Raw genomic sequence first — 15,981 nt, forward strand, 5'->3', positions numbered from 1 at the left:
ACGTGTGCCCAGCTAGGTAATGCCCCCAGGGAGGCCCCGCTCAGCCCGTGGCCCTGGACCACCAGGCCATGGTCACGTATTCACATAGATTACGCGGGCCCATTCATGGGAAAAATGTTTCTCATTGTGGTTGATGCGTACTCGAAATGGATCGAGTGCATCATTTTGAATTCGTGCACGACATCCACCTCCGTGGAGAGTCTGCGCGCAGTCTTTGCGACCCACGGCTTGCCGGACATCCTTGTTAGCGATAATGGCCCATGTTTCACAAGCTACGAATTTCGGGAGTTCATGTCGGGTAATGGCATTAACCATGTCAGGACGGCACCGTTCAAGCCGGCCTCCAATGGCCAGGCGGAACATGTGGTCCAAATCATAAAACAAGGCATGCACCGGATTCAAGGACCCTCCCTTCAATGCCGCCTATCGCGCCTCCTGCTGGCCTATAGGTCCTGACCACACTCGCTCACGGGGGTCCCGCCCATGGAGCTACTCATGAAACGAACACTGAAAACTCGGCAGTCCCTCATTCATCCAGTCCTGTCCGACATTGTTGAGTGCAAGCGCCAGTCCCAAAACGAGTACCATGACCGAAATTCAAGGGGGAGTTGTATAGAAATTGATGACCCCGTATTTGTTCTCAATCACGCTTTGGGGCCCAAATGGCTTGAGGGTACTGTAATGGACAAAGAGGGGAATAGGATCATAGTAGTTAAACTTAACAATGGGCAGATATGCCACAAGCATCTGGACCAAGTAAAAAAATGGTTCAGCATGGACACTGAGGAACCCGAGGAAGATCATGAGATGGTATTCACACCACCGCCAGTGAACGAGCAACAAGAACATTCAGCAGCATGCACAGTCCCGGCGGTCAGCCCGGACAGGCCGGAATCACCACAGGTGACAGACACGCATACCAAGGCTCAACCACCAGAGCCCCAATTGCGGCGCTCCACAAGAGAGTGCCGACCAGCCTCGCAGGTACCACGCAGGGTCATCACTTCTTGGTCCTGTGAATAAAGGTTCAGGTCATGGAGTGACCTTGTCCATAGAATGTGCCTCGTGTGGATTTGTGGTATTGTGTAAGGGCTTTACAGGCTGGATTTTCGGCTTTTAAGATTTCGGGGTGTTAATGGCGGCGGAGCGGTCCTGATACCGCCTGGAAAAAGTTTGCGCCTCAGTCAGCAAAATTGGGCAGCTGGGCCCTGAGTATGGTGCGGAGCGCTAAGGGAGGTGTTGCACACCTCTCTTAGGGCACTAGGCCGGCTGAGCATGCGAAAATCGCAAGCTGAAGAGCTGGCCTCGGAGCACTCTAGGAGAGGCCCGGGGAAAAAAAAGAAAACCTGAACAAAAAACCAACAAAAACATTCCCAAGAAATACCTCACGCCACCGTTACATAAATCACAAAAAAAAAACAATGACACTTACCTAAGGTCGACATTACTAACCTCTCGGCTGGGACTGCCCATTTTCACAGGTGGGCGGTCCTAGCACGTTGCTCTATGTAGTGCTACGGGTCGGGCGGGAGGCAAAAATCGATCCAGTGTCACAACCAGGGGTGTTGCACACCGGCTCGCCTCTTCCGGGCGGTAATATTCCGCGCCCCGCCCAAACTGACTGCGAAACCCCCGGCGGGGCGCTGGAAGCTGGCCGTCCGACCAGAAGAGTTCACAGCCGCCATTGCTGCCCCTCCAGGGTGAAAACAGAGGCGTCCAGGAACAGAAAATCCAGCCCAAGGTCTTGCCATGGGTGGATCTCCACCAAACAAATGTCAGACCTAGGGTAATGATGTGAACCCGGAAATGTAGACATGTTCAGGTCAGGGAATAGGGGGGGGTGGGAGAGGAAATAAAATTGACCCCTTAAATAGAAATGCAGAAGCCCTAGTTATATTACATAGGATATAATGGATGACTGGCACCATGTTACACCACTAGGGTTCAGTTTAGTGTGATGTGGGTGAAAATATAATGAAGATAGTAACATAGGACCTGCAGTTTTATTCTGTGCCTGGAGCTTTACTTTTGACAACTTTCAGGGGCAGCAGGTTACTAGAAAAATACACTATATAGGCTACATATCATTTCTGTTTTGTCTGGCATCGGATATCTTAACAAAGTACAGCTTACCTTCACATTTGAGTCCCTGCCGCACTAATCCCCACAGCATCTCCCCGCAGTGATCACAGAATGCAGGAGCTCGGTAAGAATGGACAAACAAGGTGTGTGGTCGAATCTGGAAATCTTCAAATGTGGCAGCAGCTGCACATTACAAACAGAAGAAGAATTTATGAGCCATTCTAGGTGAACTGCAATTGTATACAATACATTAATTTGTCAAGGGAGTTTGCTTTACATGGGCTTCATAACTGTTTCCTATATTCACTGTAGTGGAGTGTGATGTCAAGAAAAGTAAAAGAAGTGCAGGCATTTTTTTAATTATTGAATCACATGTTGAATAAATTGGAGTGTTATAATAGTAAAGCAGTCATTGGGGTTACTGCCCCTGTTAAAATAGGAGACGAAGGGGCCGAAAATTGCGGGCAGTAACAGCTGCGAGGCAGGAGTTCCTGCGGCAGGCATGCAAGTCCTACCCCGCGACCTCAATTCGGCTTACCGCCACCGAGAGCAAGTGGAACACAAAATATCTCGCTCCGAAGGACGCAGCATTACACGGTGATACACATAGTGCTGTCGCGTAGACAGGGTCCTCCCCTTCATTAAAGGGGTGGACCAAGCTGCTGACTCTGCGGGTGGGAAAGGGGCCATCCCTGGACCACCAGGGAGCAGGTTGCAGTGGCAGCAGGCCGGCACACAAGCGGAGTGCTGGGCTGCAAGATCGCGACACGGACCCCGCGATGGAGGGCGAAGATGGCCGCGACCGGTAAGTCGGCTATATTTTTTTTACATTCCCCCCTCCCCTTTAATTATCGCCGCGCGAGCGACGTACTACCCGGTACGCGCCTCATGAAGCGCTTCAGGGGACGCTATTGAATTTTCGCTCCTGGGTGAAAACGGGTCGCTGTGCATGGTGATGAAGTTGTCATCGTCGTCAGCTCAGCGGAATTTCATGGGAGTCGGTAGCAGCGTCACACCCGGGTGAAAAGTCGTTTGCACACCGTTAGCGCCCCCAACGCCCTCCTGGAGGTGCTAACGGGAAGTGCAAATGCCCCAAATTTCTCCCTAAAGACTCAAAGTTGAAAGGAAAAGACTGCTACATTGAGAAATGGAAATAATGGGCCCAAGTTTCGGCCTCAGTTGCTCCTGATTTTTTGGAGCAACTGGTGGAGAACGAAGTATCTTAGAAATTCAAATTCTCGGCACTTAGTTTGCTCCAGTTCTAGTCAGTTAGAACAGTTTCACTTTGGAACAGAATTTTTGTTTCAAAAGGGGGCGTGTCCGGCCACTTACGCCTGTTTTCAAAGTTTCGGCAGTGAAAACTTACTCCAAACTAACTTAGAATGGAGTAAGTGAAGATTTTTGTACGCTCGAAAAAACCTTGTCTACACTTTAGAAAATCAGGCGTAGGTTACAAATCAGGCGTAGGGAATGGTGGGGGGGGGGGGGTGTTTAAAGGGAAGTTTACAAACATTAAACACTTCAGTTTTACAAATAAAGAGCCATCATCAATAATAAATGATAAAAACATCAATAAATCAACCAATAAATCAATCAAAAAAAATTAATAAGAAATAATTTTTTTTTTAAATCAATAAATAAAACATTTTCTACTTACCGACTGCAGCACCGGGAGCCCCCCCCCCCCCTACCCCACACAGTGTGTCTCTGTCAGTGTCTCTATCTCTCTGTCTGTCTGTCTGTGTCTCTCACTCTCTGTCTGTCAGTGTCTGTGTTTCTGACAGTGAGGAGAGGGAGAGGATTGGGGTAGAGGGAGAGAGGGGGGGGCAGGGGGTGGGAGGGAGAGAGGGGGGGCAGGGGGAGGGAGGGAGGGATGGGGAGGGGTGAGAAGGGGGAGGGGGGAGAAGGGGAAGGGGGGAGGAGGAGAAGGGGAAGGGGGGAGGAAGAGAAGGGGAAAGGGGGAGAGCAGGAGAAGGGGAAAGGGGGAGAGGAGAAGGGGGGGAAGGAGAAGGGGGGAAAGGAGAAGGGAGGGGAAAGGAGAAGGGGGGGAAAAGGAGAAGGGGGGGGAAAGGAGAAGGAGGGCGGGGGGAGGCTGAACGGGCCGGGCCCGACGGCCGGGCCCAAGACTTCAGGCAGGGCCCGTCCCCAGCACCAGATTCACAGGTAGGTGGCGTTGGGTCGGGTCGGGTCCGGGGTCGGGAGCGCGGGTCGGGTCGGGGGGCGCGCGGGTCGGGGTCGGGAGCGCGGGTCGGATCGGGACCGGTCCGGGGGGTGGGGGCGGTCGGGAGGTCGGGTCAGGGGAGGGAGGTCGGTTCAGTTCGGTTCGGGTCGGGGGGGGGGGGGGAGTCGGTGGGGTGCGGGTCGAGTCCAGTCCGGGGGATCGGGTCGGGTCCGGTCCGTGGGCGGGGGGGGAAGCGGGAGTCAGGTCGGTGTCGCGGTCGGGTCCAATCCGGGGGCGGGAGTCGAGTCGGGAGGAAGCAGGAGCTGGAGGCAGCCCTATGCACGCAGCCCCAGTGAGGCCATTCGTCTAGGGCTAGGGGCTGCCTGCTTCGGGCCCCTCCCACACAGTTCGGCGCCTGGAGCTACTGCACATGCGCACCCACTGTAGTGCGCATGTGCAGAGGTCCCGGCACTGTTTTCAGCGCAGCGACCTAGCTCCGCCCCCCACAGCTCGTGCTGCGCCGCGCCGAGGGCCAGAGGACCTGCAGGGAGCCGGAGAATCTGGAAGTTTTTTTAGGCACACTTTGTGGCGCGAAAAACGGGCGTCCAGGTCGGGGCTGCGCCGTTCTAGGTGCGGCCCAAAACTTGGGCCCAATATGCTGTACAGCAGGAATGCTCTTGTAAGCTCAATGAAAAAGAAGAAATGATATTGAAGAATAATTTTTATGCTGCACCTCTCAGTTTAGGAGTGCCTGATGCCAACGTGTGAGTGTACAGTGCTGTCAACATCAGCGGAATGTTGGGAGATACACCAAAACTAACAAGTGATTTCTCGCAGTGAATGACAATTTTTAGACCTATTTGATTGGCACATTTTCTTTAGTGGACACAAAATTAGTCAAAACATGAATTTTAAAAGATTTCATTCGGTAAATTGATAAAAGAACGGCAATATATGTCATAGTCAAGATGGTGTGTAACGTGAAGGTGGTGGTGTTTCCACGCACCTGCTGCCCTTGTCCTCCTAGGTGGGGAGGTCATGAGTTTGGGAGGTGCCGCAAAGAAGCCTGGGTGAGTTGCTGCAGTACATATTGCAGATACAACACACTGCAGCCACACAACACCAATGATGGATGGAATAGATGTTTAAGGTAGATAGTGTGCGGGCTTCTTTGTCCTGGATGGTGTTCAGCTTCCTGAGTGTTGTTGGAGCTGCGCTCCTCCAGGCAAGTGGAGAGTATTCCATCACACTCCTGAACTTTGCCTTTTAAATGGTGGAAAGGCTTTGGGGGAAAGTCAGGAGGTGAGACACTCGCCACAAAAAATACAGTCTCTGACCTGTTCTGGTAGCCACAGCATTTATATGGCTGAATCAATTGAGTTTCTGGTCATTGGTGACTCCCATATGTTAATGGGGGGGGCGGGGGGGGGAACCGGTGGGGAACCCGCTGGTGGTCATGGCACTGAGTGTCAAGGAGACTCTTAAGATTAGCTAGTTATCTATAACATAAAATAACAGGATTATACAAAATAAGAATGTCTAATTTTGAAATGGGACTGAATATGTCTGCATGCCTTGGTCCAATTATCCTTCTGCACTCGCCTGCTCATGAGTTTCTCCAATTGAAGTGAATGGGAATAAAATTGGGGGCTGGTGAGTGCAGAAACAAAAATATCAGGACCCCTGTGCAATGCCAGGAAAGATCCATTCGTATTTAGAATGCATATAAGAACGGAGATAATGGTCTGGCTTATGGTTATTTATAGACCCTTTGTTTTCAGAGCATCCTGTCGGGACTCAAACAATATGATGATGCTGAAAATCTCTTCTGCAGCATTGGAGAAAGTGAAGCAAACACATTCTCAAAAGAAAGTACTGCCCCTCCTACCGGACATATGTACTTTTAGCCTGTTGACCCTAAAATAGGACTCCTCTCCCCTGTGAATTATTTCAGCTGCCAGTATGAATGGTGACGGTATGGACATGGCAAAATACTGCCATTTATTTGCCAAAAGTTTTTGATAATACTTCATCATTAAGTGAACAACCAAAATCTGAATACTGATCTTTCAGACAGAAAGGTGAGTTTAATTTAATATAATTTAGTAGATGCAGAAAATTGATTTGATTTAACTGTTGTTATTAACACAATAGCAGCATGAAATTACTGCAGAAGTGCACTAGTGGGTGGGGTGGGTTGAATTCTACTCACCCTTTTGCAGGATGAATAGCATTTAGTTCTTTTGGACACATTCCCTCAGGTAATAGTCTTTCCTGACACAATGATTTATAAAATACTTTAATATGCAAAAGGAAAGGGGGCGTTTAATGTGGACCAATTTACTTGAATTATGGCTTGCAGACATTTGAACAAAGAAGCTGGGAAGGAGCTGAGAGACACATGAATAAGGGAACAAATACTTGGGCACAGGGCTCTACTTTATAATATTAAAAGGCTATGGCAGTTTCGATACATTGCTTTGTTCTATATTGGTTAGTCAATAGTAATTGCACAAAATTCCAAGACAAGTTTTTAATCCTGTTGTGTCACTAGAGTATACCAAAATGATCCAAGGCACATGTTGTTTAATAGTTCAAAAACAACAGTGATAGTATTAATTTTCTCTCCTCCTCCAAATTAGTGGTGGTAGAGGAAGTTTCAGGCTGTGTTGGTATGGAAGAGCTATGGACAAATATATTATCTATACTGCTGCATATCAACATTATGTAGCACTGGAGGTGACATTCCCCATCTCTTTGCCCCTCCGCTCCCCCCCCCCCACCCCAATAGTGTTACGTCCATATTCTGCTGCCAGAAATGCTCAAAACAGCAGTGTCAGTACTCCACTAGTATACAGCACCATCAGTATTCCACTACTGTACAGCACCATCAGTACTCCACTAGTGTACAGCACCATCAGTACTCCACTACTGTACAGCACCATCAGTACTCCACTACTGTACAGCACCATCAGTACTCCACTAGTGCACAGCACCATCAGTACTCCACTACTGTACAGCACCATCAGTACTCCACTAGTGTACAGCACCATCAGTATTCCACTAGTGTACAGCACCATCAGTACTCCACTACTGTACAGCACCATCAGTCTCCACTAGTGTACAGCACCATTAGTACTCCACTAGTGTACAGCACCATCAGTACTCCACTACTGTACAGCACCATCAGTACTCCACTAGTGTACAGCACCATCAGTACTCCACTACTGTACAGCACCATCAGTACTCCACTAGTGTACAGCACCATCAGTACTCCACTAGTGTACAGCACCATCAGTACTCCACTAGTGTACAGCACCATCAGTACTCCACTACTGTACAGCACCATCAGTACTCCACTAGTGTACAGCACCATCAGTACTCCACTAGTGTACAGCACCATCAGTACTCCACTAGTGTACAGCACCATCAGTACTCCACTAGTGTACAGCACCATCAGTACTCCACTAGTGTACAGCACCATCAGTCTCCACTAGTGTACAGCACCATCAGTACTCCACTAGTGTACAGCACCATCAGTACTCCACTAGTGTACAGCACCATCAGTACTCCACTACTGTACAGCACCATCAGTACTCCCCTCTCAAACAGGACCTTCAGTACTCTACTATTTAGGCAGGAGCAAGCAATAGTATCAAGAGCAACATTCCCCCTCCTTCCCGAGATTCAATTTTAGTAGGAGCTACAGCCATTTTTAGTGCCCTAGTGCCAGCTCATCCTCCCTGGTACTCTAGGAAAATGGCAGTTGCATTAATGCAAAAAAAATGGGCTGTGGCAGTATTTAAATATTCACGCAATTGTTTCTCATTCAGTAGTGTGCTATCAATTAGAAAACAGCTGAGACATTCCACTTCTTTTTGGGCAGGATATTAGGCGTCCAGAGAGCAGAGAAGCTGGAAGTTGCAGCGGAACCCATTTCTGCGGCTCTCGCTGCACTGCGAACGTCCAATGGAGGGAACAAGTGCTTCTTTAGCTGTACCCTTCCCACGTTGACCTGTCATTTTGGAGGGCATGGCCGGAGGAAACCCGGCTCCGTTGAACATTCTGCCAGTTGTATGACCTGAAGTCCAGCGGTTTGATGCCTGCAGGAAGCAGGGGTATGTGCTGAACAGTCCCATATCTGAGCCCCAGTAATCAAAGCTGCTCCAATATCCTGCCAAATCTGCATACCCGAGAACTGGAGTGGGCACCTACCCCTTAATATGCAAATGACCTCATTGCCAGGATATGAGTTATAGTAATGGTGGAGTCGATTGGAGGGCAGGAGTTTCCTCCCAATGTACTGCTGGTGGTCCAATGGTACTGCTAGAATTTCTAGGTTTTAGCACCATGTCCATTAGCATTTAGCATACATTCTGCTAGATCTGTTAGAAACAAAAACACACTAACAACAAGGGTATTTGGAAAAACACAGTCTTGTTTCTGAGATTGATAACAGTGAGCAATTAGGAGGTAAAAATTCCATTGCATCTTTCCATGACAGATTTGAGGAGTACATATTGCAAAATTACACCCTGGTAGTGGATAATGATGGGCTGGGAGTGTGCAGTTTGGCGATATGTACTCCCAAAGCATGCCAAGGAGTGACACAATGGAATTTTCATTCTATATTCTGACTGTCCCATTAGAACCCTGAGCTATTTTTGGAATTTAAAAAAAAAAATTCATTCTCGGGATGTTGGCACCGCTGGCAAAACCGACATTTCTTGCCCATCCCTAGTTGCCCTGAGAAGGCACAAGTGGGCCATCTTGAAACGCTGCAGTTTGTAGTGGTTTGATTCAATTGAATGGCCTGCTAGCCTATCTCAGGGGCAGTTAAGAGTCAACCACATTGGTGTGGGACTGGAGTTACATATATGCCAGACGGGTAAGGTCTGCAGGTTTCCTTCCTTAGGTCTTTCCATAGCATCTATCTAGTATTTGCTTCTCAAGACACAATTAAGCCAATGGTCTTGATTGAAACTTGTGATATAATTAACAGCTGAATAATTGGGATAGATGCATTATGATTCAGGAAAAGCAAACAATAAATTTCTACATGTGCCCAATGTTCTTGAATATTTTGAAAAGGTGAGGCAGGGTGAAAAACCCATGGTGAATGAATGTGATCTCTATATAGTTGTCGCAATATCAGGATCAAACTGCTGTTACAGTAAAAGTGTGATAAATACTAACTTTTACTTTCAGTAAAAAAAAGACTTGTATTTATATAGCGCCTTTCATGACCTCAGGGCGTCACAAACCGCTTTACAACCAATGAAGTACTTTTGAAGTGTAGTTACTGTTGTAATGTAGGAAATGCAGCAGCCAATTTGTGCACAGCAAGCTCCCACAAACAGTAATCTGTTACCTAGAAAAATAATTTTTTACTTAGTGCGCTGGTATTCCTGTTCAAATTTTTTATGGAGCACAAAACCATAAACCATTTTAAAGAATAAAAAGAAAGCTTCATTCATATTGCACCTTTCATATCTCCAGATATCCTAAAGCACTGTATAGTCAGTGAATTACTTTGGAATTGTAATGACTGTTGTAATATAGGCAAACTTGCCAGCCAATTTGCGTACAGTAAGGTCCCACAAACCGCATAGAGAAAAATAACCAATTAATCTGTGCTTCGTGGTGTTGGTAGAAGGATGAATGTTGGCAGCATTCTGAGAGAACTCCTTGCTCCTCTTCAAATAGTACCATGGGTTCTTTGACATCCACTTGAACAGGAAGACAAAGCTTCAGTTTAACATCTCACCCAATGGTGGGAATGTTAACCTAACTCTCGTGGCAGGAATAGTGTGGGATCGGGTGGAACGTCAATGGAGAGTAAAATCGGGCCACGCGTAAAGCCAGTATTGCACCCAATCCCGTCAGTTTGCCGAGAGGCGGGTTTGGTTAAAATTGCTCCCAATACCTCTGATAATGCTACCAACAAGGTTGATGTACAGACGAGATATAGAGAGCAATGTTGTCTCAATGGATTTTTAGCTTCACTGTAGATTGCTCGTTATGAAACACCCCACAATTCACTCATTTCCGTGTCTTACAATTGAGCTGCAGTGTTGGGTTTAACAGTTTAAAAAATCTACTCAAAATGAATGTTGAAAAGTTCGAACTGCAGGGAAAAACAATCTTCAACCTTGCCAGCACCGGTTTCTGCACTACAACAATAAATCTGGCATTGTTTCTAAATAGACTTGAACAACAAAGTCAATACTTCCAATTATAATCATTCCAAACTGTTTTTGATCTTAGCATCAAGGATTATTTGAACAAATGATAAAATATCTTGTTTTCTTTTTCTCCCCACTCTTTGGGTTTGAAATTTGGTGACTTTGCAACCGTTTTTTTGGCGATATTTCACCATATTTGGCAAAAAACCGGTCGGCAGGAATTTCGGTGATGTACCGCTGGGGAGAGGAAAGCTGCCATGCAAGGCCCGAAATAGCGTTTGCCAAAAATTTGATTCTGTGTTTTGTGCGAAATTTTGTGCGAAAAATACCAACATGTAAAAAGCTGCATTGCAGCCCTTGGAGCAGCGGTAAATATGAAGACCTGCAAAAAAGGTAAGTTAAAGTTTCTACTTTTTAATTCTTTTTCAGCGATTCGATGGATAAGTGTCTTGTAAATGTTTTGTGAATTTTGTTTTTGTTGATTTTTCTGATTTATTTTTTAGGTGTTTTTCCGCCCTCCCAAGGCCCAACCCGCAGCAGTATCAGCCTCGGACTAAAGTTGGCGAGGATCGTGGTTTGTGCCGCGAATCCTCGTGCAAGACCAATTTTTACTGCTGCACAAATTAAAGGTTGAAATTCCAGCCTGATAGTGATAGCGAAGCGATAACGGTAATTTTGGCGAAAAAATACTGTTTTCGCTGAGAAACGAATTTCTAGCCCAATCACTTTTGCTTCTCTTATAGGTTTCTCTGAGAGAATGGGCAGGTCACCAATTCCTCATTTGAATTCACCACTTGGAAGTTTGGAAAAGAAAACCCAGTGGGTATGTTTTTCTTCATCCATGTAACCTAGGAGAATTGGCACCTTCACATGATGGTGTGTGAAATCACCCGGACAAAGGTTCGGCCCACGAACATTGCATGATACAATACGCTGGGCTGTCATCGTCCATTTCTGCTTCTTTCTATAGATTTGTAAAAAATTGCATCTTTTCACAGCATCTCTCATTGGCTGAACCACCAATGGCCTGACTGGTGGATGTTTTGAACTTTATGAGCTGGTGAATAGCTGAGTAGAAATAATGGGGTGAAGTTTCGGCTGCCCGCTAGAACGGCACACATCGGAGAAGCCCGCCTAATTTATAGAACAAAAATTGCACCGAATACTTACCTCGCGATTCCCCAACAGCTGTCGGCCCAATTCCACCTCGGTGCGGCGCAGCAGGAGCTGCTCGGGGCAGAGCTACAGCCCTGCGCCGAAAACAGTGCCGGCAGCTGCACGCGTGCGCAGTGGAGGATGCGCGCGTGCGCAGTAGCTGCCGGCGTCCTGTCTCCGGGGCGACGACCCTATTCCAGGCCGAAGGGACGTCGCCCCTATCCCCGGCTGAGTGGCCTGCGCATCTTACCTCGGTGGCGGGGCCCGCCCGCCCGGCCTCTCGCTGAGGTGGTCCCCGCCCAAAGAGTCAGCGGCGTAGGCAGCAGTCCGGCATCTTCTTCTCTCTCCCCTCACCCCCATCTTCTTCTCTCCCCCCCCATCTTCTTCTCTCTCCCCCCCATCTTCTTCTCTTCCCCCCCATCTTCTTCTTCCCCTCCCCTCTTCTTCTCCCCCCTCCATCTTCTTCTCCCCCTTTCCCTCTTCTTCTCTCCCCCCCACCTTCTTCTCTCCCCCCACCACCTTCTTCTCTCTTCCTCCCACCCCCCATCATTTTCTCTTACCCCCCCGCCCCATTGTCTTCTCTTCCTCTCTTCTCCCTGGTGCTGCAGTAGGTGAGCAGAAATATTTTTTTTATTTATTGACTGATTTTTAATTTTTTTTTAATTTTTTTATTTTTTAATTTATTTGTATTGATTTATTGGTTTATTTATCATTTATTATTGATGATGGCTCTTTATTTGTAAAAGTGAAGTGTTTAGTGTTTGTTAACCCCCCCCCCCAACCCCTCATTCCCTACGCCTGATTTGTAACCTACGCCTGATTTTCTAAGTGTAGGCAAGGTTTTTCTGAGCATACAAAAATCTGCACTTACTCCATTCTAAGTTAGTTTGGAGTAAGTTTTCGCTGCCTAAACTTGCAAAACAGGCGTAAGTGGCCGGACACACCCACTTTTGAAAAATAAAATCTGTTCTAAAATGAAACTCACTAGAACTGGAGCAAACTAAAGGCTGAGAATTGCAATTTCTATGATACTCCATTCTAAACTAGTTGCTCCAAAAAAATAGGAGCAACTCAGGCCGAAACTTGAGCCCATCGTCATAGTTAGTGATGGTGGTGTAGAATATCAAGATATAAAACAAGGACAGATAATTGGTGCAAAGTATCTTTTTTACATCTTTCATATTATGTGTTATTTAAGATTGCTTCTGCATTGCTAATTTTCTTAGTTCATGATTCTTCCCTTATTAAACTGCTAACCAATACATATCTTGTTGTCTATTGATTTTGTTTACCGTTTTTCCATGTCTGCTTTAGAAATGAATGACATAAGGATATTACTGAATGGTTTCAGAACATTGTGAGGTGAAGGGGAACAGTGGCAAGTCATGGTCCATGTTGGAACCAATACCATAGCTAGGAAAAAGGTTGAGGACCTACAGGCAGAGTTTCAGGAGCTAGTAAAAAGATTAAAGAACAGGACTCAAAGGTAGTAACCTCTGGATTATATCCAGTACCACATGCTCGTGAGTACAGAAACAGAAAGATAGTGCAGCTGAATGTCTAGCTGGAGAAGTGGTGCAGGTGGGAGGGCTTCAGATTCCTGTGGCTTTGCGAACAGTTCTGGGGCAGGAGGGACCTGTACAAGCCGGACGGGTTGCACCTGAACAGGGGTGGGACCAATGTTTTCACGGGGAGGTTAACTAGTGCTATGGGGGAGGGATTAAATGTAGCACAGAAAACTAGAAGGGACAAACAGCAAGAGAACAAAGAATAGTGTAGAAAGAGCAGGAATTAGGTGGAGGAAACAAGCATATCATCTAGCATTGTGTTAATGCAAGGAGTGTTACTAATAAGGTTAATGAGTTATAGGTGCAAGTTGCCAAGTGTGGTTATGATATAGTGGCTATAACAGATCTGGCTTAAACATGGGCAGAAATAGGAACTAAACATTTCTGGCTACAATATATTCAGGAGCGATAGGGAAGGAAAAAGGATAGGGGTGTGGGGTGGCAGAATTGATCAAGGATATAATTGCAGTTCTACAGAGGGACAATATACTAGAGGGTTCAAAGACTGAATCTATTTGGTTAAAGTTAAGGAACAGAAAAGAAGCTGTTACATTGCTGGGTGTTTACTATAGACCCCCAAATAGCAAGGAGATAGACAAGCAAATTTCAAAGAAATCTAAAAATAATAGGGCAGTAATAGTAGGGATTTCAATTATCCTAATATAGGGCCCAAGTTTCGGCCTCAGTTGCTCCTGATTTTTTGGAGCAACTGGTGTAGAACGGAGTATCTTAGAAATTCAAATTCTCGGCATTTAGTTTGCTCCAGTTCTAGTCAGTTCGAACAGTTTCACTTTGGAACAGAATTTTTTTTCAAAAGGGGGCGTGTCCGGCCACGTACGCCTGTTTTCAAAGTTTCGGCAGTGAAAACTTACTCCAAACTAACTTAGAATGGAGTAAGTGAAGATTTTTCTACGCTCGAAAAAACCTTGTCTACACTTTAGAAAATCAGGCGTAGGTTACAAATTAGGCGTAGGGAATGGGGGGGGGGGGGGGGGGTGGTGGGAGGAGGGGTGGGGAGGGAAGTCATTAAATTCTACAATCAATCCTTAGTTATACTTATACAAATATTATACAAATAAATCCAACCTGAATAAAAATTTATAAGCAAAGAAGATTAAATAAACCATATTTCTACCTGTGTGAAACAGCAGCAGCCTTCGAGCTGCTGTGCTTCAGGCAGGCCTTTCATGTTGGAGACAGGCAGGGGTGTGGCATCAGTGTCTCGACGGCAGCCCCAACAGCGACAGCAAGCAGCCTTCGAGCTGAGCTGCTGTGCTGCAGGCAGGCCTTCATTTTGTTAGTGGCTGGCCGGCAGCCGAAGGATCAACACCAGGCGCACGCAGCTTTTCAAGGGGGTTGAGGCCATTCGGCCATGGGATAGGGGCGGCGTCAGTGGCTGGCTGGCAGCCGAGTCCTTTTAAAAATGGCTGAGTGCCAATGTTTGTTTGACACTGCGCGTGCGCGCACGCTCCAACACGCACGCACAGGGTTGCCGGCACCACGTTGGCTCATTTAAATTGGACCCACCCCCCACTACTTACAGAATCGGCGCGAGTGTTTGGTTCCGCTCCCCGCTGTGAAGAGCGCGCCGCACCAAGCTGAGATCGAGCTCCGAGGAGCCGGAGACTATCGAAGTTTTTTTCTAGTGCACTTTTAGGCGCGAAGAACAGGCGTCCAGCTCGGAGGTGCGCCGTTTTCGGCGCGGGCCAAAACTTGGGGCCATAGACTGGGGAAAAAATAAAGTAAAGGGCAAGGAGGGTAACAATTCCGAAAAAAAGTGTACAGGGGAACTTCCTTAATCAATGTTTCTGGCCCAACGAGGAAGGAAGCAGTGCTGGATCTAGTTCTGGGGAATGAAGTAGGACAAGTGGAGTGTGTTTCAGTGGGAGAACATCTGGGTAATAATGATCGTAATATAATTAGGTTTAAAGTAGTTATGGAAAGAGACAACGAAAAATCAACACTGAAAATACCAACTGGAAGAGAGCCAATTTCAGTGATTTGAGAAGGGATCTAGCACAGGCTGACTGAAAACAAAGATTGGGCAGGATGAAGATGGTTAATGTATGAGGAGAGAAGGTTGGGGTAGAGATATTAGCCTCAATTTTGGCCGAGCCCGTGTTTCGACGCACTTACCAGAGTTGCGCCACCTATCTATGTTCTGAGGTGCGGCGAAAAATTTTGCTGCCACTTTGGCCGCTGTCCGGCCTCTTCATTGCAGTCGTGCAGCATGGCCAGTCGAGTCGGGGGTGGAGCCAGCGTTCTGCGCTGGAAAAATGTGCCGGGATGTCTGCACATGTGCAGTGGAGTCCGCTGGTAATGTCCGCGCATGAGCAGTAGCGCTGCAAGTCTGCAACAACAATAGGTCTTTCTGTCAGTTTCAGAGCATGGCGATGTTCTTCCTCCCTGTGTTGCTGGGCTCCTTTAGGTAACGTTCTCTGCATTTATTCTGCCTCCTTAGTTGGGCTGGGGGCAGGCAGGAGAACTGATAGAAATCACCGGCAGGCAGGAGCACTATCAGTACTCCTGCCTGGCCCTAGCCCTGGCCGAGTGGCCTCCTGGTGCGTTGTCCTGCCCCTAGCCAAGGTCGAGTGGCCTCCCGCACCAGCCGACCTACTGCCTTCCCGGGCCGAGTTTGAAGATGAAGATAGGACTTACTTCAATTTTTTATTTCTTATTGAATTCTTAGTACTTTTTAGTTGCAAGGTTTGGTGGTTTATAAGACTTGGTGGTTTAGGTGCAGGTCCTCTCCGCTTCCCTTACCGTCCCTATCCCAGGCCGAATGGCCTCCGATGTACCTACTTGTGCCGATTTCTTTAACTCTTCGCAA

The 15,981-nt window shown here is 47.1% G+C and overlaps 1 protein-coding gene across 4 annotated transcripts in view; it reads right to left on the bottom strand.

Annotated features, from left to right (window-relative positions):
• prkd1 (protein kinase D1) overlaps positions 1-15,981 on the bottom strand; it is a 438,838-nt gene that overhangs the window by 126,099 nt on the left and 296,758 nt on the right. For all 4 annotated transcript variants that reach the window (XM_070879019.1, XM_070879017.1, XM_070879016.1 and 1 more), the window contains one exon: positions 2,134-2,265. In XM_070879019.1, the coding sequence (XP_070735120.1) occupies positions 2,134-2,265 (132 nt within the window). The remainder of the gene's footprint in view (positions 1-2,133; positions 2,266-15,981) is intronic.

This window comes from Pristiophorus japonicus, chromosome 4 (assembly GCF_044704955.1).
Source record: "Pristiophorus japonicus isolate sPriJap1 chromosome 4, sPriJap1.hap1, whole genome shotgun sequence".
Taxonomy (NCBI): domain Eukaryota; kingdom Metazoa; phylum Chordata; class Chondrichthyes; family Pristiophoridae; genus Pristiophorus; species Pristiophorus japonicus.